Raw genomic sequence first — 25,213 nt, forward strand, 5'->3', positions numbered from 1 at the left:
CCTGGGGAGGCAGGGCAGGACCTACCCCCCGGCTGTCGATGCAGGTGTCGTTGCTGGTGGGGCATTCACAGCCCGGGCCCTCCCAGCCGCTCTCGCACACGCAGGCGCCCCTGGAGCAGCGGCCACGATCTGCAGGGAGAGAGGGATTGCCTGGGCTCCAGGGCCGGGCCATTCCCCCAGCCCTGTCCGGGGCTGCCCCACTTAGTTTGGGGTGCACAGGGGCTGCACAGCCTCCTCCCTGCGCTTCTGCAAGTGCAGAGTGCCTGCAGCCCATCACTGTGATATTTTCTGAAAAATCCCTTCGCCAGGATTTCTTCTCCTGGGAAGCTGAGAAGCTTCAGCTTCTCCCTGTTTTGCTGCTTTGAAATGTGGTCTGGAGATTGTTTACCCAGTATGGGAATTGTTTTAATTTAATGACCAATCATGGTCCAGCTGTGTCGAGGCTCTGAGGAGTCACAAGAGTTTATTATTCATTATTGTTAAGCCTCTGATGTATCCTTGTTTACCCAGTATGTGAATTGTTTTAATTTAATGACCAGTCATGGTCCAGCTGTGTCGAGGCTCTGAGGAGTCACGAATTTTTATTATTCATCATTCATTTATTGTTAAGCCTTCTGATGTGTCCTTTCTCTTTCTTTAGTATAGTTTTAGTATAGCATTCTTTAATATATATATTAATATATATATAAATATAGCATTCTTTAAAATAATAAATCAGCCTTCTGAGAACATGAAGTCAGATTCCTCATCTCTCACCTCGTACTCACAAACACCACTCTGGTCACTCAACCCCCTGTGCCAGTGCCACTGGTCCAGGACACCGTGTCTGTGCCCCCAGTCCCAGCACACCCATCTGTCCTCTGGGGGGGCTCTGGGGGGCTCTCACCGTTGCAGAGGAAGCCGGAGGTGCGCGGGCACTGCAGGACGTCGAACTCGCAGAAGGCGCCGTCGAAGCGCAGGCTCTGTCCCTCGGAGTAGCACTGGCACTTCCCGCACAGGCACTCGCCCCTGCCCGAGCACGGCTCCGCGTCCCCGGGCCGGACGCAGCCTTCGTTGTTGGGGGAGGACGCCGGGGAGCAGTCGCAGGTGTCCCCTCGCCTGGGGACAGAGATGGTGCTGAGAGAAGCTGGAGCAGAGTGCAGCACAGCAGGTCCTGGGCAGGGTGCCCGGGGCACGATCGTGTGTCGCCGCAGGTCCCCGGACACCGCAGGGTCCCTGGCAGGGGGGTGGCTCTGGACACGGTCCTTACCAGCCCGGGTGGCAGATGCACTGTCCGCACACAAAGTTCCCGTGGAAGCTACACTTGGGCGAGTCCAACTCTTGTTGCTGGAAGTGAAGAGAGAAGAGGCTTTGCTGAATGGGCCCAGCTGCCCCCAAGACCATTTCAGGAATCAGAAAGGCAGATGCAAGGGCAAAGTTTTGTCCTGAAGACCAAGCTCTACCATAGGACATCACACCGAGCTGGGAACAAACAGTGATGCAGAACTTGGCCAGGCTGAGCATCACTGAGGGGTCGAGCAGGACCCGCATGCATCAGCCAACACATTCCCACCCCGGGCTGGCAGGAGGAGGACCCCTCTGTGCATGACCCCACCTGCTCACAGGGACACACGTCGCAGACGACAGCAGTTGACACCGTGAGGCTGTCGCTCAGGGACGTGGGTTTCACGTGGATGACTCCGTGCCGGTCCCTCTCGGGGAGGCTGCAGACGTGCTGCCCTCCAACGTACTCCAGAGCCTTCACGTGCATGTGGAACTTGCTCTGAAGGAAGGGACACACTGCAGGGATGAGCCAGCTCTGCTGGACCACATCCCAGCTGGACACGGAGAGCTCATCCCCTCACAGGTGCCTTCCCTCTGCTGCCATCCGAGGACTTACCACTTTTCCACGGGTGATGTGGAAGGAGCCAGATTCTGTCTTTTCAAATTCCGGGGAGGTGAACTCTGTTTTCAGGGCTCTGGGGGTGAAGTCAGCCCGGATGTCCATCTTGGAGCGGATGCGCTGGGCACCAGAGCATAAACACAACGTTGATTTTCAGCAGTACCTGTGACCACCCCGTGGCCTGCTCCAAAGGGGCCACATCTGCCCTCTGCCTGCTCTCCTGCCCAGGAGGTGCCCACCCCCTGCCCTCCCTGTGAGCCAGGGTGAAGCTCCAGAGAGCACTGTTACCTCAAAGGCTGTGCGGAGCAACTCCACAATGTTGGAAGAGTCTTCCTGGAGCACCCCGATCTCAGAGATGGGGAAATACTTGTGCAGCTTCTGCAGAGAGACAGGAGCTCCCTGAGCCAAGGCCTCCTCTATCATGGGAGTGGGCTCTGCTTTGAGACCTCCAAATGTCCCCTCCAACCTAAATTACTCTCCAGCTCTGTGCCTCCACTGCTTTGCAAGAAGCAGAAACCAACACAGGGAGACCTCTGGAAGCCCGGATTCCTGCACCCAGTAATGCACCCTGAGACCTCCCAAAACCTGGAGCAGCCCCCCAACACAGTGTGCCACCCTCCCAAACACCGAGGTGTTGGTTTAGCCCTTGGGGACAGGCGATGGGAGAACACTTTCTCCTCGGAGCTGAGGCAGAGGTCCTAGAGGAAAGGCAATCCCTCGTGTCATCACTGCCGTGCTCTCCTCACCTCGTAGTAGCTGTAGGAGTGGTTGGTGACAGCGAAGATGGGGATGATGTTGTGCTGGCCCAAGAGGCGCACGAGGGTGGGCACTGAAGGATAGTCCTGCTTGGTGTCATACACGTAGGTGCCGTGGCTGTCCAGGTGACACTGCTCGTCGTTCCTCGCCAGGATCCCTGCCAGGACGTTGGTACCATCAGCTTCATAGTGAAAGGCAGACTCGGTGGAGAACACGAGCAGGTGAGTGCTGTCCTTTCTCCAGCCAATCTTGTCCTGCAGCCAGGGAGGGGGAGAAGGAACCTTTATGTCTGTGCTTCCCAAATCCCTGCGCAGCACTTGCAGCCCTTGGCAAGCCAGCACTGACAGGAGCTGGAATACCCAAGGGACAAAGGACCACCTGCACCTGGCAGGAATCACAACCAGCCACGTGTCCCCAGGAATCCCAGCACCCACCTACACCCCAAAGCACGGGGTGTCTCCCACCCAGCAGCTCGGTGCCAGGCACATGTGTGTACAGAGGACAAGCCCACGCCTCCCTGGACATGTCTGGAGCTGTGCTCATCCCTCAGCCAAGCAGCCAAGCCCAAGTGGGCTCTTTTCCAGGGAGCAGAGTTTCATCACCACAGGCGTGGAGGGGGACAGAGCAAAAAGCACACACAGGGTTCCCAGCAAGCAGCTCCTTGCTGGGCATCAAACACCAGGACACATATTCTAAGGCTTAGGGAAAATTTGGAATGCAAAACAGCTTGGCACTGGGAGTGTGAGAGAGGGCAAGAACCAGCTTTAGCTGAGCCAGGGCTCCCTGGCTGCCCTGTCAGGCGCCTGGTGCATGGCTCTTCTGCTCATCAGTGGGCATCAGGAAGAGCCACTCTGTTGTAGTGTGTTTTTAGACTTTGTGATACTTTGAAGTAGTTTTGTTTTGTATTCCTGTATTTTTCCCAAATGGTTTATCCCAGACTGTACCCCCCTCCCTTTACCTGTGTAATCCCTCTCCCTGGCTGAGATCATCCCCAAACCCCCACCCTGGCTCTCTGTCAATCACTCAGCATCCCATCCCCTCCATCTAGAAGCTTCGATCCAGGCCGTCGAGTGATTAGCCAGGGGCTTAGGGGTCAGCCCCCCAAGCCTTGCCCCATATCCTAATGTCCTAAATGTCTATCCCCCAGTACTGATCCCTTAGGGTCACTTATTGGTTAATAAAATGTTCTCTACTTTCGGTTTCCACCTCCCTTTAAGTGTAACCTTGGCACATCTCCCGGGGCTCTCGGCAGGAGCCCCCTGAGGTGCTGGAGCTCCTTCGGGACTCCTAGAATAAAACCTTGGATTAACTCCTGCTAAGAGTTGGCCCTTTAACTTCTACCGATGTCTCTGGTGTCTCTTCTGCTGCAAAGGCGACCAGCCCAGCTGCCCTCAGTGCCCTCGGGGCACGGGAGAGTGTCTCCCCGCTGTCAGCCGGGTCGCTGTTGTCCCCCTGGTGTCTGCCGAGGGTTCCTGAGAGGCTCCCAGAGGGACAGAGACAGCACTCCTTGAAAACACAGCCCTGGCCACCCTCACCTTGCACACAGCTGTCTGCAGGATGGCATCGAAGCCGCCCTCGGGGGCGTCCAGGTTGCCGGAGATGCGCTCCTTGCGCAGCTCCTGGCTGAAGTGGTTGATGTTGCTGGTCAGGCGGATGACGTTCTTGAAGGAGAACGGGGAGTCTGCGTTGTGCCAGGGCTCGCGCAGCCTAGGACAGATGGAACCAGGGGTCTCCTGTGGGCCAGGAGCCAAGGGAAGCCGGGGTGCAAAGAGAGGAAATGTGGGGAGAGTCCCTCAAGGGAAGTCAAGGAGCGGAGCAGCTCAGCCACCAGCACTGAGAGGGAGAAGGGATGAGGGCAGAGATAGAGGAGAAGACAAGATGAGCATTCGGTTGTGGCAGAGCAGGGAAGGTGTGAAAGTAGAGGATGACACTGCTTGTCATTGTCACAGTGCTACAGCAAGCCCTGAGGGATGGGGAGACCAGGGAGGACACCAGCAGTGAAGGTAGAGAGATGGATGGAGGCTCTTGCACTGCTCACTGAAAGCCACAGAGAAACAGAAGGCACTTTCCACTCCCTCTACTCCCACCTCAGGGACCCACAGGGCTCACTCACTTTTCAGGTCTCATGTCTGTCTGAGGGGATGAGACTTTGTCCACAAACTTGCCAAATCCAATGGTGTAATTGGAAGTCAGGGCTTGCAGGAAGTCCGCTGGGAGGAGAGGAAAGGAAAGGGGACACACATAAATAAAGAGATGCCTGTGGGCTCCCTGCTCCAGGGAAAGAAGTCCTTTTGTGGCTATCTTCTCTGCTGGTGGGTTCTTAGATTAGATTCCCAAACTGTTATCTTTTAGGATTTTTGGGCTTTTATAGGGCAGAAACCTACACCCCCTTTGGAGCCCCAAAACGGGAGCTCCTGCAATAGCACCCAGCAGGTTCAGGATGCCAGAGGCCCTGCACAGAGCAGCTCTGAGGGGCACCAGCTGGGCTGGAAGGGGAGAGCATGTGAGGATGCCTGCAGGACCAGAGAGACATCCCCACACAGGGCTACAGAGAGATAATGAGAAGCTCTAGTTAAAACAGACCCCTCTCAGGCCATTGCCAGCTGCATCCCCCTCTCTGGTGCTGGTAGAGGACTCACAGCCACAGGCAGGAACGAGCTGCAGAGCAGGCTCCCCTCTTCTCCCAGCTCTGCCCTCACCTAGGTTATGCCCCATGCTTTTGAGGTTGTCCAGATCATCAGACATGGAGTAGGAGAAGTCCATGAGGATGTAGAGATCCACAGGGCTCTCCGTGGGCTGGAAGACATCCATGTAGAAGCTCATCTCCTCACCAGCCCGCAGCCGCATGTACATGGCCTGGGGGGACACCTGGGTCCTCTGCAGGGACATGTTGATGCTGGAATTCTGTGAAGGAGAGTGACATGGAAGGGATGGACTCCATCTCCAGCATGGTGCAACGAGGAGGAGGAGGCAAGGAGCAGGGAGATGTGTGGGAGTACAAAGGCAGGGATGAGCACGCCCCCCTCCCTCATGTACTGTCCAACAGCCTCCCCCACAGCCACTCGTGTCCAGCCAGGCACCTCCTCCAGAGGGATGTGAGCACTTTGCTTACATCTGCTTTGTCTGCAAAGGCACCCCAGCCTGGACCAGGGCCAGTGGCCCACAGGCCCACCAGCTGGCCAAGGCATTGCTTTTGAGGAGACCCTACATAGATAGCCATCTGGGCTTTGTATTCTGCCTGCTGAGGAGCCTGGAGAAGGCTGAAGGAGCCCTCAGGAGAGGCTGAGCACGGGCTGTGTCCCCAGCAGTAACCTTCAGTGTCCCCAGCACGCACCTTCAGTGTCCTCATCTCTCCCTGGGTGAACACGATGCTGGCCTCGCCGCACAGCCAGAGCGCAGCAGGTTCTCCCGAAGGTCACAGCGCGGCTCCTCGAAGCTCTGCCAGGGAGCAAGAGCAGCATCAGAGCCACAGAAAGCACCAGATCCACTGGGAAAGGGGCAAATACACAGGGCAGGAAGCAGGGTCCTGTGCCCAGAGCATTATGAGCCTTCGAGAGCAGGAGAGGGGCAGAGAGATGGGTTCTCTGAGAGATGTTCTCACACAAAACCACCAGCTGGAATGTGATCACCAGTGAGTTACTGGGTTGTGTGAGATAAAACTCTCCCTCCATCCCTTGCACACACTGTTTCTGGTGCACTGCCATTTTCTGATAAACCCCTGTATTGCTGCAATTCTGCCCTGGACTCCTGTTGCAGACATCTTTTATGAAAAATCCTTTCTTTAGGATTTTTCCTCCTGAGAAGCTGAGAGGCCTCAGGAACAAAATGTTAACATTGATTATCTGCTACTGTGGAATGCAACAGGTGGATCTGTGATTAGCCCATGTTGGATGTTTCTAATTAATGGCCAATCACAGCCCAGCTGGCTCGGACAGAGAGTCTGAGCCACAAGCCTTTGTTATCATTCCTTCCTATTCTTTTCTTAGCTAGCCTTCTGATGAAATCCTTTCTTCTATCCTTTTAGTATAGTTTTAATGTAATATATATCATAAAATAATAAATCAGCCTTCTGAAACATGGAGTCAGATCCTCATCTCTTCCCTCAACCTGAGACCCCTGTGAACACGGTCACAGACTCCCCTCCCTCCCCATGTTCCACACCCAAAGGAAATCCACATTGCAGCCTTTCCCATCCAGAAGGGAAGCTGGATCCAGCAGCTGCCCCCGCTCTTGTGTGCCTGTCCCAGTGAGGGTGGTGGGATCCCTCCCTCAGCAGGGTGGGGAGAGGAGCCCCGGGCTGCCCTGCAAGGTCTCACCTCGTCGGTGCAGAAGGAGCAGTCCTTGTCCACCCGGATGCACTCGGTGCAGCTCTTTGCCCGGGACAGCACACAGCGATTGTCTGCCAGGAAACATCAGAGCATCAGGGATGGGGAGAACAAAGGCAGCTGTGGGAGAAAGGCTGATCCCATGGAAAAATGGAGGTTTTGCCTGGTTAGTGGAAACTGGCTGCAAAACAGCAGCGGGGTAGCATGGGAGGGTCCCCAAAACTGGGGAGATGGAAAACAGCAGGAAAGCCCACAGCAGGTGCTCTCCACAGGAAGACTGCTGTTTCTGGAGGCAGGACAGGTACACACAGTCCCCAAAGGAGGTGGCAGACAGGGCTGCCATGGCTCCACTCACTTTTGCTCCATTGGCAGATGCTGGTGGTGCAGAGCAGGGACAGGAGGAGCAGCCTGGCACACGCCCGTGGCAGCACATTCATCCTCTTCCTCCTGAAATAAAGGGATTGCTGCACTGCAGAGAGCCAAGAGGTGGAAATGGACCTGGATGTGACCAGGACACCTCCCACAGAGTCCCTTCCCAGCCCTGCCAGGGTGGGACAGCCCTCACATCCCGGGCTGGAAACAATTGCTGAGCCAAGGATGGTTTGTGCTCTGCTCAGGCAGCTGCAAAAGGCTCAAAGTTCCCAGCAATGCCACCCCTGTGCCTGGAGTTGGGGTGCACAGCTCGACATCAGGGGTTGCTGCAGGCAGCTGGAGCACAGGAGGCTCCCAGACAGAGCCCAGCACCATCCACACTTGTGAGCACTGACCAGGCCAAGACATTGCTTTTCCTGGCAGGTTAGGGAAACAAAACAAAACAAAGCAAATTGAAAAAAAAAAAAAAAAAGAAAACAAAGTGACTGTCCACATCTCTCCCCAAAAGCAACACTGACCCCTCCCTTCAGCTATTTCCTATCACACTAAGAGTTTCCAGGATGGTCAAGCCAACAATAAAGAGAGGGTGAGGTCTTGGGAAATGCCAGGCTTGGAGCTTTGGAGTCGTTGAATGAATCCATGGCTCATGAGAGCCTGGCAGATCCCCTTTGTCCTGTGCAGGGCAGCAGGACCCCTTGATGGACACAGGGGTCAAATCCTAAACAGAGTGAGCCATTCTCCCTGCACCACACGTGACTGAGAAAACTCAGTGCCATCCAGAAATCAGCATTTGGATGTGGTAAACAGAAGGCACAAAGCTGGAACTCGAGTTCTGCAGCTGCTGTGCCAGAGGCTCGTCCTCACACCCAGCAGGGCAAGTGAGAGCAGCCAAGGAAAATCAACAATGTAAAGATATCATTAAAACATCTCTGTCCTGGTAGATGCAATTGTGAAATATGAAATGTGAATGAATTGTCTTACAGCTTCTTGCTGTGTCAGCCCTGACTCTGAAATTAAAAGAATGTGAAAACCACTTAAAACAGGGAAACGGGAGAAGTTGTTGCGTGCAGTAACGATGCCCAAGTTCCCCGAGGGACACCCAGCACACAGAGCAGTCACACGGAGACTCAGCCACTCACAGCCTCCCTGGGCTGCAGGGAAACCCCTGGAAAAACCCAGCCTGGTCTCAGCAGCACCAGATCACACCTGGCCTCTGCAGCCAGGGGAACACATTGAATACAGCAATTGTTGGGACACAGGGCTCAACCAAGGCAGCACCGAAGCACAGGACCTCGTGCCTGGTGGCTGCACTTGGCTCCATGTGAGAGCCATTGGGCACACAGCAGCAACTGGCAGGACACTGCTTCATCCTGTCAGCTGTGCCCAGAGGGATTCACCACAGCCATTATTGCCCAGTGGCTAAAAGTGCAACACGGGAGCCTCAGGGCAGCATCTCTGCAGGGAAACCCCGGGAAGCTTTGCTGTTCCCCAGGACCTGCACCCAATGTGCTGTTTTGCCAATGAGCTGCTTTTCTCATGGGTAAAGGTACCAGTTGAGCAAGGGAACTCCTCTGCCTCCCCCCTGCCACGCTGACAGCCAGGCCATGTCCCCAGTCGGGCCCTTTGCAGGTTTGGGTGGTCCCTGTCTCCCTGAGGCCAGCATGGCTCATCCAGGACATGCCTGTGACCTCCTTCAGGGACAATCCTCACAGCAGCACTCGCTGGCAAATATTGTGTCCCTTGTGTCCCTTGCTACTGACACAGGTGGATTTTGAAGCCAGGAAAATCCCTTTTTCCCTTGCTCTGCCCCATCCCAGGACAGTGGTACGGAGATGTGGGGAGGTGCCAGGCAGGGGTGGGATGAAAGGGGTAGAGAAGGAATCCTCAGAGCCCATAGAGGGACAACACAGTTGAGAACATCACCTGAGCACCCAGCAAATCCCATCTCCCACCATGGCAGGGGCCACAAGGAAAGGATCGAGTGGGGAACCAGACTGCTCAGCTCACAAGAACCTAATGCCTCTTCCCTTAATCACCAGTTAGGAAAAAGTCACCAAGGAACGGATGGACACACCCTGGGCCTCAGGCACATAAATTGCCATCACGTCTTTTCAAGTGCTGAGATAAAAGGCCATAAAATCCTGCTCAATATCAACGTTCTGTTGCCCTGTGAGCCACCAACCTTCAAGGATTTTGCTGGGCAGATGCCAGCCTGCTGGGTGGCACAGAGCATGGCCACTGAGGAATGCAGCTGCAATATTCCTGCAAAAATATGGGAGTGGCCACCCCTTGCTTTCAGAAGTGTCCTCTGGAAGGGAAAATGCCACTTCCACTTCAGGAAAGCTGCAGGATTTGGTTGGGTTTTCATGACAACAACAACAAAAAAATAAATCTGTTCAGTTGTGCAAAAACAAGGAGAAAGAGCAGCTCCTGGCTGCACATAAACTTCCTACCATTTCCCAGACTTGCTCCAGCATTTCCTCCTGGTCTCCTCTTGCTCCCCCAGCCTTTGCCCTGCCCCTCAGCACAGCCAACAAACCTGCTCCAGGAATATGCCAAGAACCCCTGAGTCTGGAGAGGCTGGGGCTAGGTACCTCATCCCCAAAAACCCAGGCAATGCTCCAAGCAAACCACTGGTGCAACGGGACAGAGGACAGGGTTGGAATGGCAGATGGGGGAGCAAGGAGCAGGTTGTGATGAGCCACAAAGCAACAGCAGGAGCCTGGTCCCAGCTGCCACGTGGGGGACACCAGGCAGGTTGGGACACGGGAGAGGGAAAGTGAGGGAGATGCTCAAGCAAGGAGTTCCCAAGCACAGCCTTTCCTCTCTTGGGTGGGAATTGCCCTTTTCATGGCTGCAGCCATGGGGGGCTGTGTGGGGCTGTGCAGGGGACTGACCCTGGTCCGTGGCATCAAGGGCCATCCACAGGTCTGTGTGTGCTGAGGATGGGCAGTGCAGCCACAGCCCAGGGGATCAGGGACACAGCTCCTGTTCTGTCCCCTGCACATGGTGGCACAGAGCTGCTGGGACCATGCTCCAAAACTTGGAATTTATCAAGCCAGACTCCCCAAAACTACCAAAAACTCGACCCACAAATCAAATAATCTCTTACACACAAAATCCTCCTGGTCCTGTTTTGTTTGCCTTCCCCATCCAATCCCCCTCCTTGCCCAGGCGTGCTCCTGCAGCAGGGACACTCCATGTGAGTGTCTCCATTTGTTGTTTCCAGCTCCCAGGCTGAGTCCCAGACCCCAGATATGCCCCCAGCACCCTCCAGCCAGGGACAAGCACAGCAGGACCCAGCCCGGGCACCCACATGGAGCTGCTGGGAGCTGCTTTGTGCCAGCACCCCCCGTGCTGTGAAGGGCTGGGGGCTCTGGTTCCATCTCCTCCTGCTGCCCCCCGGGCTCGGGCAGGGGGGAACCCCAAGGAGCAGAGGCAGGAACGGCAGGACCCTGCCTGGGGCTGCCCAAATGCCAGCACAGCCCCTGAACCCCCCGTTCCCTCCATGTGCTCCTCCTGCCACTTTCCCTGCTCCTTTGGCCCCACAAGACACTTCTTCCCTCCTTCCCCTCCGTGGGTGCTCCTCATCCCCCTTTCCCCCAGCTAACCCACGCCTGTCAGCCCCCTCAAACCAACCCTCCTGTCCCGTTCCCTGTTCCCTGTCCATGGCAGAGCCACCGATTTGCAAACACCCCAACGCCTGCAGTTCGGCAAAGCTCACCCTGAACCCCCCACTCTCTCCTGGCCTTTTCCTCCAGGATCCCCCTTCCCTTGCTCCCCCCACGCAGGGGCAGCCACCAGGTCTGGAAAACAGCCCCGGTGGGCTGCGGCGCTGGGAGGCTCCCGCAGCCCGGCTGGCCTTGCACACCTTCACCCGTGAGAGCTTTCCCTGGGGGCCAGCTCCGAGCCACCTCAGCCTTTCCCCCTGGAGCTGAGGGACAGGACAAGCCCTGAAACTCCATCAGCTGCTCTGCTCGGCCGTGGCACCCCCGCACCGCTCCCGGACCCCCACCCAAATACCTGCGGGCACAAACCCGGAGCCCTGCGGCCCCCAGAGCCCTGCCCGGTCACCAGCGCTGCCTTTCCCCGCCAGCCCAGAGGCACCGGACGGCGCCCGACAGCCAAAAATCAGGGGAAAACACAGGGAACAGGCGGGCAGGGGCTGAGCCCCGCGCTCCGTGTCCTGCCCACCTGCCCGAGCATTAATTCACTGCCCGCTTCATCAACGCAGCCACGTTCGAGCGAGCTGGACGCTGCAGAGCGCAGATGAATTAATTCCACAAACCTCATTAGCGCCGGGTCTGACTCAGAGTCCAAATCCTCTGCCGCAGCCCGAATAACGCACCCGCACACCAAGCCAAGAAACTCTCCCGAGGGCAGAGGGGGAACGTGCCGCTCCGCTGCTGCGACTTGATTTCCAGCTTTGGGCTTTTCTTTCCTTTTTTTTTTTTTTTAATTCTCTTTCTCCCTCCTCTCTATTTTGTGTCCCCTTTCTCTTTCCGGTTAAACGTCAGGTCCCGGTGCGGCGGGGAGCGCAGCCAGCCCGCGATCCCACATAACTCCCTGCGGCCCCTCAGCCAGAAATCCACTTTGTTCTCAGTGCCCGCGCTGCCGCCTCGCCCTCCCGAGGGGCTGCCAGGGAGGGAAGGTGGGAGCTGCGATAAATGAGCTCGGATCCCAGGTGAGGAGAAGTTTTATCCCAGGCGGGAGGGAGGAGGGGGTGCCCGTGACGCAGGGCTGGCATTCCCGGCTCCCTGCACACCTGGCCGGGCGGGCACAGCCTCCGGACCCTCCCACAGGAACAGGGCCGAGGAAAGGGCGGTGGGAAGGTGCTGCCGAGGGCAGGGAGCCCCGAGGGGCTGCTCGGCTTCACCTGCCTGCTCGGGGCAGAGCTGAGGAGCTCCCCGACCTCCCGAGGCAGGGGTTTCTCCTCCCAGTTTCCCCTGGCACGACTGGGAGGTGTCACCCTCGGAGCTCAGGTAGCTCCTTGCTGGAATGTCAGGGAAATTCCTGCCCCGACAATGGGCAGATGCCGAGCCCAGCCTCGGTGCTTTGGGTGCAGAGAGGATGGATCAGCACCCTGCTCTATCCAGGGAGTGGGCACAGCAGAGCACTCCTCGCCTGCAGTGAATCTGCCTCCAGATTGTAGCAGCATGAATGATCCCCATCCATACCTGCATCCCACCATGGTCCAGGGCTGCCACGAGCAGCAATCCCACAGCTGATTCCAGTCCTTCTGCTGAGCTGGATCCAAAATCCCTTCCCCAGTCCAAAGAACAGCAGAGGAGGGTTTAGAGTTCAGGTGAAGCTGTTTTTCTGTCCACACCACCCTTTGCTTTAGCGCCTGGGGTTGGTCACAGCTCAGAACCACTCACGCTTTCCACAGAGCAGAGCACACACGATCTGGAGTAGATGCAATGGCACAGGCTGGATTTTGGCTCCCTGATAGATCCTCACAAGGAAAACTGCATCCCCTGAGCTTCAACACAAACAATAGCAACAGCCCGATGGAAAAATGGCACATTTCCTGCCTGACTATGAGCAGGGCACTTTTGCCCTCCTCGCTCTCAGTGTGGCATTACAGAAGCTGCTGCTCTTCAGAACTGATCGAAAGGTAAGGAGCAGGATTCCTTTCACTACAAGAAATTAGGAAGCTCAAGTTAATATATGCAAACTGCCTTAGCCCCAGGATAAAGAAGGATGTGTCTGTGCCATTAAAAACTACAGCAAATGGGAAACAGGCAGGGGTGCAGGGGAAGATGGCCCGGGCAGTTTAAACCTGGCATTTCTGAGTTTCCCAACACATAACTTGGCAACCCCAGTCCTTTTGGAGACATGATTTCCTAGAGTTAAAAAAAAGGTTCTGAAAATGAAGGAGGTTTGCTGTTGGCTTTTTTTTTTTTTAACATATGAAGACAGTGACTACAATGTGAGAACTGGGGCATGAGACAAAACAAAGGCAAAGCAAGACCAGGCTGTGAGTGCTGATGCTGGAGCTGCTGGTGAAGAGCAGATCGTTCCCCTGGAGGGGCTGAAGGCAGAGGGTCCTGCTCTGCCTCAGGAGCCACAGCTGCAGCAGACGTTGGACATTGCAGATGAATTAAAACTGGGCTTCAGTGCCCATGGTGGGAGGGGAGCTTGTGCTGGTGCTCACAGACCTGTCTGGTCACCTCACCTGGCCCTGTCCACCAGCAGCTCCCACCAGCCCCACCCCACCTCCCACTGCTGCAATTTTCCTCTTTGAGGTAAGCAATGCTGCCACTGCAGTTGAAAAAGCCAATTTAGGCTGCAAGAAATGTTGTAGTAAAAAACCCAGTTAATTTAGTGATGGATCCCTAACAGGAATCCTGAAGCCAACCAGAAAAGCTCATGAGAACCCACCTTGCACCACAATGCTCAGTGTCCTGACTTTGTGGGTGTCCTCCTTTCTCCACCTGAGATGGAGAATGTTCATGTTGCCTCCTGTAAAGGATCTCTGGTGTCACCTGAGACCCTGACAGCCCCAGGCCTCCCTGACACCCTCTGCCTCCCTTCATCCCTGCAGCCTGGAGCAGCAAGGAGGGACCAGCTCCCTTCAGCCTTCCCAGCTGTGAGGAGAAGCCCAGCTGCTCCCTCTGGGCGCTGCCAGAAGAGCTCAAGATACCAATTTTGCACCTTTCTTTGAAACACATTCCCCCCAACACCTAAGAAACCCCAAGCCCAGGGAACATGAGTTTTCCCAGAGCTGTGACTGGGCTGCTTTTACATTTGCAGGGCTGATAAAGGCACTTTTCCAATATAAAAGCAACTTCACCACACATTTTTAGGGCAAAAAATCAGAGAGGAATTAGAAATTTTCTGTAAATACTCATGAGAATATAAAAGGTTTTAACTTCATCTTATCTTTAAAAAAATAAAAAGGTTGTTTAATGAGTTGTCTTTCAGGCAGCTTCTCCAAATTACTTCCACCAGGGAAGAACACCGGGTGAACTCAAGTTCTTGCCTTGGTTCCATACCTTGCTCTCCCTGCCTGCTGGATCAGGCTTTTGTCACACGAATTTGCTGTTTTTAAGAGCAGAGGACAGGGATTGCAGAGGCAGGGTGAGCACATTTCAGTGCAGATGGCTCCACAACAGCTCACAGCCACATCTGTGGTGAATCTCACATTCATAAATCAGTGAATTTCTGTGGTGGCAACGTGGCCTAGAAATTTTTGCCCTAGGAGGAAAAACATGTAGTTTTATAGCTCGCATGAAATTATTGTTCTCTCTGCTGACTACCAGTCCGAGTGCCAATTCCTGATAATTACAAGTGATTTCTTTTTTTTTTAATGCCACGCCAGCTTGCAACAGAGCCTTTCTTCTTCGTGTCCTGCCACCACAGCATGCCTGGAGACAGCTTTGGGGCTTTTTCTAGGTCTTTGTTGTGCAGTTACAGCCAAAATCCTGCTGGCTGGAGCACATTCATCTCCTTTTTAAATTCTGTAACAACACACATTACTAAAAGAAAAATAAACACTTAATCCCATCACCGCACTGTACACTGCAGTGACAATAACCTGCTATGTGGCTTAAATAAAAGGAATGTGTAATAATGTATTATTAATGTACATTAATGTGCACATAATTTATTGCACTAAATGATGCTTAATATAATTCCCTGTTCAATTAAAAGTGCCAGATGAAATTCTGCCATATTTTCTGCCTCAGCCTTTCCCCCAAGGCAGCATTAACTACATGTGGCCCATCTACTGGAAAACATCTACTGTTTTCCAGTAGATGTTCCTTGTCATGAACATGTTCCTGAAGGAAAATCTGTCTGACGAGCACCCTTGATTAACATTTGCCTCTGGGACAGACTGGCAGCAAGAGGGAAGTGGGACACAGAAACAACACCAGAGGAGAACATCAGTAAAGGATCCAGGACACAACCTCAGCCTGGGACACTCTTGTCACCCATTTGGGGACAGCAGGGCCTTCCAGGGATCCATCAGCACCTCACCCAGCTGCCAGGGGCTGAGCACACACCCATGTTTTCTATGCAAAAAGGCAAAACCTTTCCCTGTGAAATCCCAGAGCTCTGCTGTTTACCAGCAGCACAGAGCACGAGCCCGGCCCGAGCTCCAAATAAACACAGAGCAAATATTGGAAGTCATTGGTGTCCCTGGTTCTCGAGTAGAACAAAAGGAAGGAAGTGGAATATAAACAGTCAGAGGAACAGCAGTGCAGGGAAGGCTCCGAGGTGGAAAACTGCCCTGTAAAAGCCACGCAGGAATGTGCTGAGGTAAACGTTCCCCCCGAAGGGAAGAGGAGACTTTGGTGGAACTTTGTTGCCCTTTCAGGGGCTCTTGAGCCATCACAGCAATTTATTTACCTGAACATTTAACATTAGATAGTCTTGGGGAGCCCTGCTGAGAAGATGTGTGTTTCTCACTCCCTCTCTGGAGATATTCCAGAACTGTCTGGACACAACCCTGTGCCAAGTGCTCCAGGAAAAGCTGCCTGAACAGGGAGCTTGGGCCACTGCAGCCCTTCCAGCCTCACCCATCCTGTGATTCCCTGCAGGTACCAACTCTGGGCTTTCCCAGGCTCACACCATTCCCCAGGAATGAGCAGCTCACACCCTTTGATGACTCTGTGGGCACATTACAAAGCCCACCTGTTTGAGGGGTTCACAGGAGCTGATTTCTCCCCTGCCATGGAGAAGAGCTGGAAAGGAGCTTGTGCAGGTGTTGGCTGCAGCCATCACCTCCCTCACTGCTGGAGCTGTCATCAGCAAAGCCTTGGCATGGCCCAAAGCCTTGGCAAGGAGGGCTCTTTCTTTCATTTTTTGTTCATCTCAGTGCACAACTCCCCTAAACCAGACAGTGCAGCAGCAATCCAAGTAAAACATAGCTTCAGGTGCTCCCATTGCATGGTTTAAGGTGGGGCTGGCAGGGGCTGCCCTCCCCACCTGCTCCCTCAGCCCAGCAGCACCCAGTGAGACAGAAAATAAAAGTGAGTCCTGAACACAGAGAATCCCTTCCCACACCAGCATCAAAGCAGGGCAGGTCTCTAAAGCACAACAAGCAAATTGGAGAGAAAATCAACACCTCAGGGCATGGAGGTGGAAGAAAAGACTTCAGAAGGGAGAGGGAGAGCAGAACCAACTCTGCCAAGGATGAGTTCATTACTGCAGCTCTCCTGCCTCTGCTGGGGCAGAGACACAGACCTGAACGTGGAGTTTCAGCTGAGACAAAGCTCCTTGAGCTATGGGACACCCCTGCTTAGGAAGGAGATAGGCAGAGAGAAGCCCTGTGGTGTTCAAGGAGCAGAGACTAATTTTTGGACTAAGGAATGATGAAAATAGGATTGGTTTTACTCTCCTGGCCATGGTTAGCATCCCTTTGGAAGGAGAGGTCAGAACGAGTATCTGCAGCTTTCAGAGGCACAAGTGCAGCCTGAGCAGTCACTGTTGCAGCAGCATAAGGAACTGGATCTCTGTGTCAGCTCTGGGATTGCCTCAGGGCACACTGGGCACAGCTGCAGTCCTCAGGGCTGTTTAGGCCCTGACACACTCAGCAGGGCCCCCAGCCATCAGCAGGGCTCACAGCCAGAGCTCCAAAGCAAACCAGTCCAAACTCCTGTCCGGGGGCCTCAGGCTATGGCTCCCAGGCCAGGAAGGATCCTCTTCCCTCAGGACATCACCCCTGTGTGCCTGAGGCTCCCTCCAGCTCCTCTGGGGCACTGACTGACCACAGCCCAGCGCACAGCCCAGTGCAAGCCATCAACCTGTCCAGTGCCATTTTCAGAGCTGGGAAAAAGACATTTCCTGGAGTTTCCAACCTGAATATCCATCTATTTATTACCTCTGATACAAGAAGCAAGACAAACAAGAGCATTGAGTTATTGGCTGCAAGTTTGTTATATAGGGGTTGGCATCCTCACTTCAGCTTTTTTGGGGGAAGAAACCCAAACCTACATCAAGCCTGTTTCAAGCTGCTTTCTCCACTGCAGACAGCAAACACTGACTCCTGGAGCTCAGGAGGGAACTGCCAGGGTACAGCCCAGTCCTGCAGGTCTCTTGCAGAAGCTGTTACTGCAGGAGTCTGGAAGCTGCTGCTCCAAGGGTCCTGGATACAGAGATGCCTTTTTTTTTTTTTAAGTTTAAATGACCACCAGGACAAAGTGTTTAACATGTTTTAATATTACCTAAAGCCAGGGTATCAACCTATTATTTCTACCTTAAGTCTCCATAAATGCAAAATCTTGATCAGCGCACAAGCTACAGAAAAAACTGAAAGGGGGAAAAAAAAGAAAAAGCAACCCCAGAGCACTGAATTCTCAAAAACTTACACTTGGCAACCATCTCTCCTATCACTGCTTTATACACTAGGACAAAGAGGCTCTGGGTAGAAATTTAACTCTGAAGAAATGCAGACACATCAATGACACCAGGGGCTTTTTAAAAAGACTTTTCAATTTTTATTCAACAAAATTTTCAACTGAAAATACTTTTTCACAACAGTGGAGCAAGCAGTAACTGCCATGTGTGCATTCACAGAACATCATGAGCTAAAACAAAGATGGACAATGTCACAAACAGGGTCAGACACTCTCCTCTGCTTCTGTCCAAGCTCATTCCGTGGCAACGGAAGTGTTTCTGCACAGGTCTTTGCAAGTGAGCTCACAAATCAAACCTCTACAGCTTGAGGGTTCTGCATAGAAATCTCCATCCCTGTGAGATGGTAACAGGATGTTCCAGCACAGTTTCCTCTACAGTTCCACAGTTTCACGCGTGGTCACTAAGATCTACACAGAGAGCACAGGGTACAGGTGTCAGTGCTAGAACAAAGAGTGAGCCTACGCTCACTGATGGAGTTTGCTTCAAGTCTCTGCTACACATCTGGACGTGGACACTGAGTGGTTGTCTCTGCTTCCACTCCCTCAGAGCTGAGCTGGCTCTGGAGGGAGGCACCTACACAGGCTGCAGGCAGCCCTGGAGCACCACCCTGAACACACAGGGGTAACACTGACAGTCTTTCACTGCTTGCCCTTTTAATTTATTTTCTTTTTCCCCCCTAAAACAAACTTGCAGGTAGGTAAGACCTCAATGCAGCAATTAATAAGCAAACTTTTACAAGCTGACTCCAGATGCCACCTTCCTCCAGCACAACACAGGCAGCCTGGGTCTTCCCCCAGCAAGCAAAGGCAGAGGCATGGTGGGCAGAGGTCCATTCCTGTGGGCACACAGCTGGCATCCTGCTCCTGCCCCCAGCCTTCCAAAGGGGAACTGTGAGCTGCTTCAAAGAGTCTTGTCATCTTTTACCAAAGGAGAAATCCACCCCTCCCTTCCAAGGACAATGGCTTCAGTGACAAACAAGTCCAAGACTCCAGGCCCAGCACAGCAGTCACTGCTTGGCCTTTTTTACAATGGTGCCCACAGCTGAGATCACCGTGGTTTTGGAGCCACTGGCACTGGTTGTCACTGTGACAACCCCTGGCAGGGTGGCAGTGGTGGTGAGGATGGTGGGCTGAGCTATCGTTGTTACAGGGATGGCAGAGTCCCACTTGCTCTTCCTCTTCTGGGCATCTGTGAATTTGATTAAACCAAGCACACAAGGATTAGCATTACATTAGAGGTCACCAATCACTTCTTAACACCCTGTCTTGTCAACCCTTAATATCCCACTGCTTGACTAGACAGCTTCCCCTTACACTAATTTCAGGATACACTGGTAGTAAATAGTGAGGAGGAAAAGCAACTTTTCTCTTGGGGTCCCAGGAGTCAGAGTAGAACTCTAGACCTGAACTCCAGCAAAAGGGGAGACAGGATCATTCCCTGCCCCAAAGCAGATTTAATTTCAACAGAGCACATGTATCCCACTTGCCCAGCTACAGGCTGAGCACACTCATCAGCCTCCAGTGGTTTTTGTCCCCTCCCCTCAAGTTTACAAGGCAGGAGAATGATTTCCAGGGTTTCCAAATCTCAAAATCTCTCAGTCCCAGGAATACTCTACAACCACAGACAGCAGCAGGCTTCTTGACCCACTAATAAGTCTCTTCACTATCCTATCCCACCCGGCCCCAGTCTTCCACTCCAGAAGGACAGCCATGGACTACAGGGACTAGAGGAGAGCTGCTCCAACACCCTCAGCAGAAACACTCCCTTGCATTATCTACAGGATCAGTAAGGAGCCTTCAGGCTTCAGGAAGCACTAATCCCAACATTACTGCAGCTTAAGGGGTACAGTCACAGCTATTCTTTACCTCCCACAGTGGTGCTGGATGTTGTGGTGGTTGTGGAAGCAGCACTTGTTGTTGTACCCTTTTTAGTGCCAGTCACAAACTCAATCTGGGAAGGGAGAGACACACAGGAGAAAGAAGAGAAGAAAAAATAATGAATTGTTAAGATACACAGCCTTTTTTTAACCCATAGCACCTCTCTAAGTTTTTTAAAAACAGATTTAGTGTGATGTAAGACACTGCACTGGCCTCTGAGCTGCCCATCATGTGGGAAGGAAGACATAGACCTCATGAGAATTAAGGATTAATTAAACTGCAACCCAGCTCCTAAGCCTGATACAATAAAATGTGTTTGTCTACTGGTACAAGCACAAGATTTGATACAGCTCAGACAGGACAGATCCTGGTCATTTAACTCTGTATTTATCCAGTTAGAAGCTCATATTAATTTTCCTTTAAGGAACATGCAAGGCAAGTCCCTGCTTGTAGAATTTACTGTGGCTGCACCACAGCAGGAGCCCTGGCAACCAGAGCTCCAACAGCACTGCAGCCTCAGAACTGCAGATCTGGGCAAGGGCATGATCAGATACCTGGGTTACTGTGCAAAAACCCAAAACAAGCAGCAAGACACAGCATGCACTGCACAAAAAACCCTCCATGGACTGGAGATGGAAGGAGCCTTCTGCAGCTTAGGTGGCAACTCTCTAACATTAAACATGTTCTAATGCCAGCCACTGGCTCAAAGGAATGAAATCTCTTCCAAAGCCTCTCTGTGTTCTTTTTGGGGCATATCTAAGAATAACTGGGCTTGTCACAAAATGCACAAAGTTAAAATAGGCCCAGTTTTCCTGGAAATTGGATGCAACAAGTTAATATCACAGAGAACAGAAAGCAGGTATCGTGTCACACTGAGGCATGGTGAGGAAATTAAGCTTTAACAAGGCTAGGCACCAGGCAAAATGTCATAAATTAAGGAAAAAACTCTTCTTTATTCATTATCTTGCCTGTATCTGACATACTGAATGCCATTTTTAGAGCTCTAGTTTAAAAATACTGACAAAACAGCAGGAAATCCAATGGAGTAAACAACCTATAAATGGACCTATAAGGAAGGGCAAAAAACTTGATCTGTGAGGTTTGGGAAAAGAAATGCAAGAATAAAGGAGAGATCTAGGATAAGACAAGCAGTTTTAACATAGAAATAGGAAAGCAATAGAAAGAAATCCAGCAGGGAAAGGAACAAAAGCCCTGCACCTGCATCTCTTTAGGTTTTGAGCAGGTACCTTTGTGCGCTCCTTCTTGGCCTTCTCCAGTTTGTCCATCTCGATCTTCTGGGCTTTAGCTGGGAAAGAGCAGAAGATGTGAAGCACTAAGAACAGTAAAATTCAACAGTTCTCATTCACACACTTCCCATGATTAAAAAAAAAAATAGATTCAGATTCTATATAGAAAAATTAAACTGCCATGAAAGCAACTGCTGCTTTTTAATCAAAGCATTGCAGTATCATTTGAGAGATGAAAACATTGTAGAACCAATTTAAAAAGCCTTTCCAAACTGATGAAGCATCAATAACATTCAGGCACATCCAACCAGAATGGAGTCATTAAAGAGCAGCATGTGATGACTTCTCATTTATACATAAAGTGAAGACTCCAGTGCAGTTAATTAAGTACAAAACACAAAGACCTAAGCGAGGACAAAAAAGAGACTTCCTGGAATTACCTAGTGCCTCGTAATATGAATCCTCTGACCAGCCATGAGGATCAAACATGTCCTGAAAAAAAAGAAATAAATCAGATCAGGGTTCTTCCCACAGAACCACAAAATCCAGTGCAAAAATGCTTTATGTATTTCTGTTCCCTGATGATAATCAGAGGTGACAATGAGAATCATCACTCATTTCTTCCTGTATCCCAGTGACACAAAGGTCCCATCAGACCTTCTTTTATGGGACCATGTTCTGTTGTGAATGAAGAAACAGCTTTGAAGCAAAAAGGATGCTGGGGTAAGTCATGCAATTTTCTGTTAGTCAGCTTCTTTCCCCCACAAGGAGTTCCATTCAGAGCTCCACACTTCAGCAGTTTTTGTGCAGAATCATTGTAGCAGAGATCCTGGCACTGAGGCTCAGTGCTACACAGAAATGTTCACATCACTGCAGAGGCTCAGACTGAGGTTGCATTACAAGACCTCAAGCAAGCAGGCTCAAGAAAGCCTGAGGTCAGACTTTACATCTCTGTGTTACCTTTACCCACTCCTTTACCAGTCAGAACACTGCTCCTCACCTTTGGATAATTTGTACCAAGTTCATCAATGGAACAAAACTGGATCAGCTTTTCATAGATGCTGCAAAGGAAAAGCAAGAGGTCAGAACAGAACCAGCGAGGCAGAAGGGAACAGAACCAGGGAGTAGAAGGGAACAGAAGTGTTTCAGATGTGCCAACAGAGGGAGGTTGTCACCTCTTCACACTACAGAGTGAAATGAGAAGCTGGGAAGCTACACCTGCTATGATGGATGTGGCACCCCATTATCCACAGTATTTCCTATTCCCCAGAACATCTCCCAGCTCCCAGAACAGTCACATCTTCTAAAGTACTTCTTCCTGAGCCTTCACATTTAAAATCTAACCAACACACCAACTCCAGCTGCTGCTCTACCAAACACAAGGAGTTTTACTGTTTCAGTCACAAAATTGAGAAAGACAATTTGTAAGCAGCAGTCCTTCCTGTTCAGGATCCTTCTGCAACAACTCCAACAAAGAGGGAAATTCTTCAAATTAGCTCTGTGGTGCTGTGGTCATGTGAAAAGATGGTGGCCCACCTGGGATTGCGAAATTCCTTTTTCCTCTGGATGATGTAGTTCATATCCATGCCCTCTTTCACTTTCCTCTCATACAGCTTTTGAATTTTATCCTACAGGAGAAAGATTATAGGGTGAGCCAGGATGAAAAGGAGCAGCACACCAGCTGACTCCTGTACATGTGGAAAGAAGCCAACTGAACCAGTGACCTCCTTAACCAGAACTAGGATTTCACCTTTACACCAGGGCCAGGCTGCTCAAGAGACACTTCCTCCTTGAGTGTCTGAAGTCCCTTCATGAACTGTCTGATTGATAAAGGAATTCTCTTTGCACTTACTGAAGACTTTAGTGATTAAAGATCTGCATACAAGGCACAGACTCCTCCTTCCCAGGCTGTTGTTTCCCTTCAGAGCCACGGCACAGAAAAAACAATTCTGAAATCCAGAGGTTCTCCCACAACTCACAGCAACCACCAACACCCACCTGCAGCCTCAGGTGAGCACCTGAGACACAGCAGCTGGGCTACACTGCCCACAGGGCAAAATTCCTGCTCATCTGGTAGCCAGGCAGGGCCAGAGCCAAGTTCTGCTGGAGAACTAAACCCAGAGTGATCATCAGGTATTGCTGGGGTGCCCACTGCAGCCAAATGCTCTCAGGAACAATGTGCTCATAAATCCCTGCTTTGGTACCAGTCAGATGGAATCAGCTTCTCTCTGCACATCACCCACAAGTCACAAGCCATGCCAAAGGCAACTTAACTGACCCAGGTTGCAGATGTCAAGCAGTCTATTCTCTAAAACGCTAAAAGATTTCAAATCAAACATGATTTTTTTCCTTCCTCAGTGAGGTGGGTGAGAGTACATAAAAGTATTCCTACTCTGGTGATGGTGAAGGGACAGCAGAGGCAGGAGCTTTCAGACAGATCAGAGAGTTAAGTGGTGCTGCTAAAATATCCTCAGTAATTTCCATCATCTTTTTTTATGACAGAAATTACTTATGTACAAGAGGCACATAAAACAAGACCAGAGCTGGGCCTTCAGTCTTTCAGGATGGGAGAAGCTGAGTCAATTTTCCTTTGTTGCTTCTGGATAAGTCACTTCATGTCTCCCTCCCTGGACAGTCAAACACAGAACTCACTATTGTCTGAGGGCTTGCTGCAGCCTGAATAAAGGAGGATTGTTAAGAGCTGATATGAAACTCAACAACCTTAAAAAAAAACTTTTGTAAGATAAATTTTCATCAGGTTGTCACAAAATCAGCAAGAGGAAATGACACCATGTCCACATCCAGCAACACATTGTGAGGTTAGAAGGAAGAAACTGCAAAAAGGTGAATCTGAGGAGTAGAAATGACTGAATAGGTGTTCCCTTTTATCCCCTCCCCATGGAGCAGCAATGAGGTTCCCCAAGTCCACAGATGGGCAACTACTCAGGCAAATTTACAATAAGAAGTCCTCCCTTTGGCAGAGTTCAAAATACAGTTTATCAGAGGAAAAATGTGACAAAAGAGCAAACCACCAAGTGAAAAGCCCAGAACATTTTGCATTTCTAAGGAGCAATCCCATCTCCTTGCTCAAAGTGCTCTAAGATGTGGTTTGACCTGCCAACAGAGGACAAGCTCCCCTTTGATGTAACACACTAAACTTCTGTCAAAGGGGAAAAATTCTGCTTTATTCTGTCTACCCTGTCAAGCTCTGTGCATTCCTCAGGTCTAACACACTCCAGTTCATTGATGTCAGAACAGTAAAATCCTCCTACAGCACTAGAGGAGGTTTGGGTGTGCCCAGGTATGGTGTGGAGAAGAAAGCATCATCTGGATGGTGAGTCACTCTGAATCACCACTGCATGTCAGAGGCTACTTTATAGAGCAGTTCAGGAGTGATTCTTGACTTGTATTTCTGCTGGGCAGAAAACCAGAGTTAAAACTCAAGTGTGTGTTAGGAGACATCAGTCTCTGCTCTTTCATTTGCACTCTACGAGGAGAACACAGAAGGTGATTGCAAACTTGGTCACTGCTGTTATTTGGGTGTACAGAGAAAACATGTGTTTGTGCTCTTTTGTTGCCTCTAGGCTACCAGCCTCCCCTCTAAATGTTTACCATCCAGAGACATGTAGGTGGAAAAGGAATCCAGGCATTGCTGCCTCAACTATTCCAGTTTAAGGGATTTCAGGCCTGTATAGAAAAACAATTTGTCCTTTGCTAGGGAGCTGAATTTGCTGAGGTAAGAGGAAAGCAGCCCTGACAGTAAACATTGCTTCTGTGTCACTGCTGGCATCAAGAGCTGTTTTAAAGCATAATTAACCCACAGAGGCTGGAAAGCAGCTTAAAGCTACTTTGAGATTCCTAAACTAGAACTACTGTAAAGCCTAAAGCATTAACACAGTGCATTCATAAACTCAGTGTGGTAAAACCCAGCTTTAATCTGGAGCTTTGCCTTGTGCAAAATTACTGAGCAGGGTTCCCAAATATGCCCTGAACTCCAAATCTTTAAAAAATAATAATAAATGAAGTGGACTTATACCAACCTGCAATTGGTTAGAACATCTGCCAGGAGGCTCAGGAGGGATTTTGATCTCATCTGGAGACATGTTCCTCACTCTCTCTGAAAAAGAAGCTGGAGAGAGCAAACTGGGATGAGTTCTGGAACTAGTGACGGGAATTTCAGCCATACAAGTCATTAAATTTGTTTTATGTCTTTGTCAGCACTACTCCCTCATTGGGAGCCCAGGGCAAAGGTGATGAGAATGCTGACAACTGGTACATCTGATGTTTTCAAGGTGCTGAGCAAGAAGCAACTAAAGAACCTGAAGGCTGGGTCATTAGAAGAGGGATATGATGCTTGTTTTATTGATACCTACACTCCTGGAGAGAGAA

The 25,213-nt window shown here is 51.3% G+C and overlaps 3 protein-coding genes across 4 annotated transcripts in view; 1 reads left to right on the forward strand and 2 right to left on the reverse strand.

Annotated features, from left to right (window-relative positions):
• Positions 1-12,909, reverse strand: part of ITGB4 (integrin subunit beta 4) — a 31,976-nt gene extending 19,067 nt beyond the window's left edge. The window contains 15 exon segments of the mRNA XM_030962076.1: positions 26-129; positions 887-1,098; positions 1,250-1,326; positions 1,595-1,762; positions 1,880-2,002; positions 2,171-2,260; positions 2,629-2,892; positions 4,174-4,345; positions 4,752-4,848; positions 5,338-5,542; positions 5,973-6,023; positions 6,026-6,076; positions 6,955-7,037; positions 7,319-7,410; positions 12,513-12,909. Coding sequence (XP_030817936.1) covers positions 26-129; positions 887-1,098; positions 1,250-1,326; positions 1,595-1,762; positions 1,880-2,002; positions 2,171-2,260; positions 2,629-2,892; positions 4,174-4,345; positions 4,752-4,848; positions 5,338-5,542; positions 5,973-6,023; positions 6,026-6,076; positions 6,955-7,037; positions 7,319-7,410; positions 12,513-12,526 — 1,803 coding nt within the window. The 5' untranslated portion in view covers positions 12,527-12,909.
• CASKIN2 (CASK interacting protein 2) overlaps positions 1-25,213 on the forward strand; it is a 648,645-nt gene that overhangs the window by 379,830 nt on the left and 243,602 nt on the right. The window lies entirely within an intron of this gene.
• SAP30BP (SAP30 binding protein) overlaps positions 17,758-25,213 on the reverse strand; it is a 29,098-nt gene continuing 21,642 nt past the window's right edge. For both annotated transcript variants that reach the window (XM_030962132.1, XM_030962131.1), the window contains 7 exons: positions 24,865-24,953; positions 22,361-22,452; positions 21,825-21,885; positions 21,265-21,316; positions 20,825-20,883; positions 19,566-19,650; positions 17,758-18,888 (listed from right to left, as the gene is read on the reverse strand). In XM_030962132.1, coding sequence (XP_030817992.1) covers positions 18,707-18,888; positions 19,566-19,650; positions 20,825-20,883; positions 21,265-21,316; positions 21,825-21,885; positions 22,361-22,452; positions 24,865-24,953 — 620 coding nt within the window. In that variant the 3' untranslated portion in view covers positions 17,758-18,706. The remainder of the gene's footprint in view (positions 18,889-19,565; positions 19,651-20,824; positions 20,884-21,264; positions 21,317-21,824; positions 21,886-22,360; positions 22,453-24,864; positions 24,954-25,213) is intronic.

The sequence above is a fragment of the Camarhynchus parvulus genome, chromosome 18 (assembly GCF_901933205.1).
Source record: "Camarhynchus parvulus chromosome 18, STF_HiC, whole genome shotgun sequence".
In the NCBI taxonomy this organism is placed as follows: Eukaryota; Metazoa; Chordata; class Aves; order Passeriformes; family Thraupidae; genus Camarhynchus; species Camarhynchus parvulus.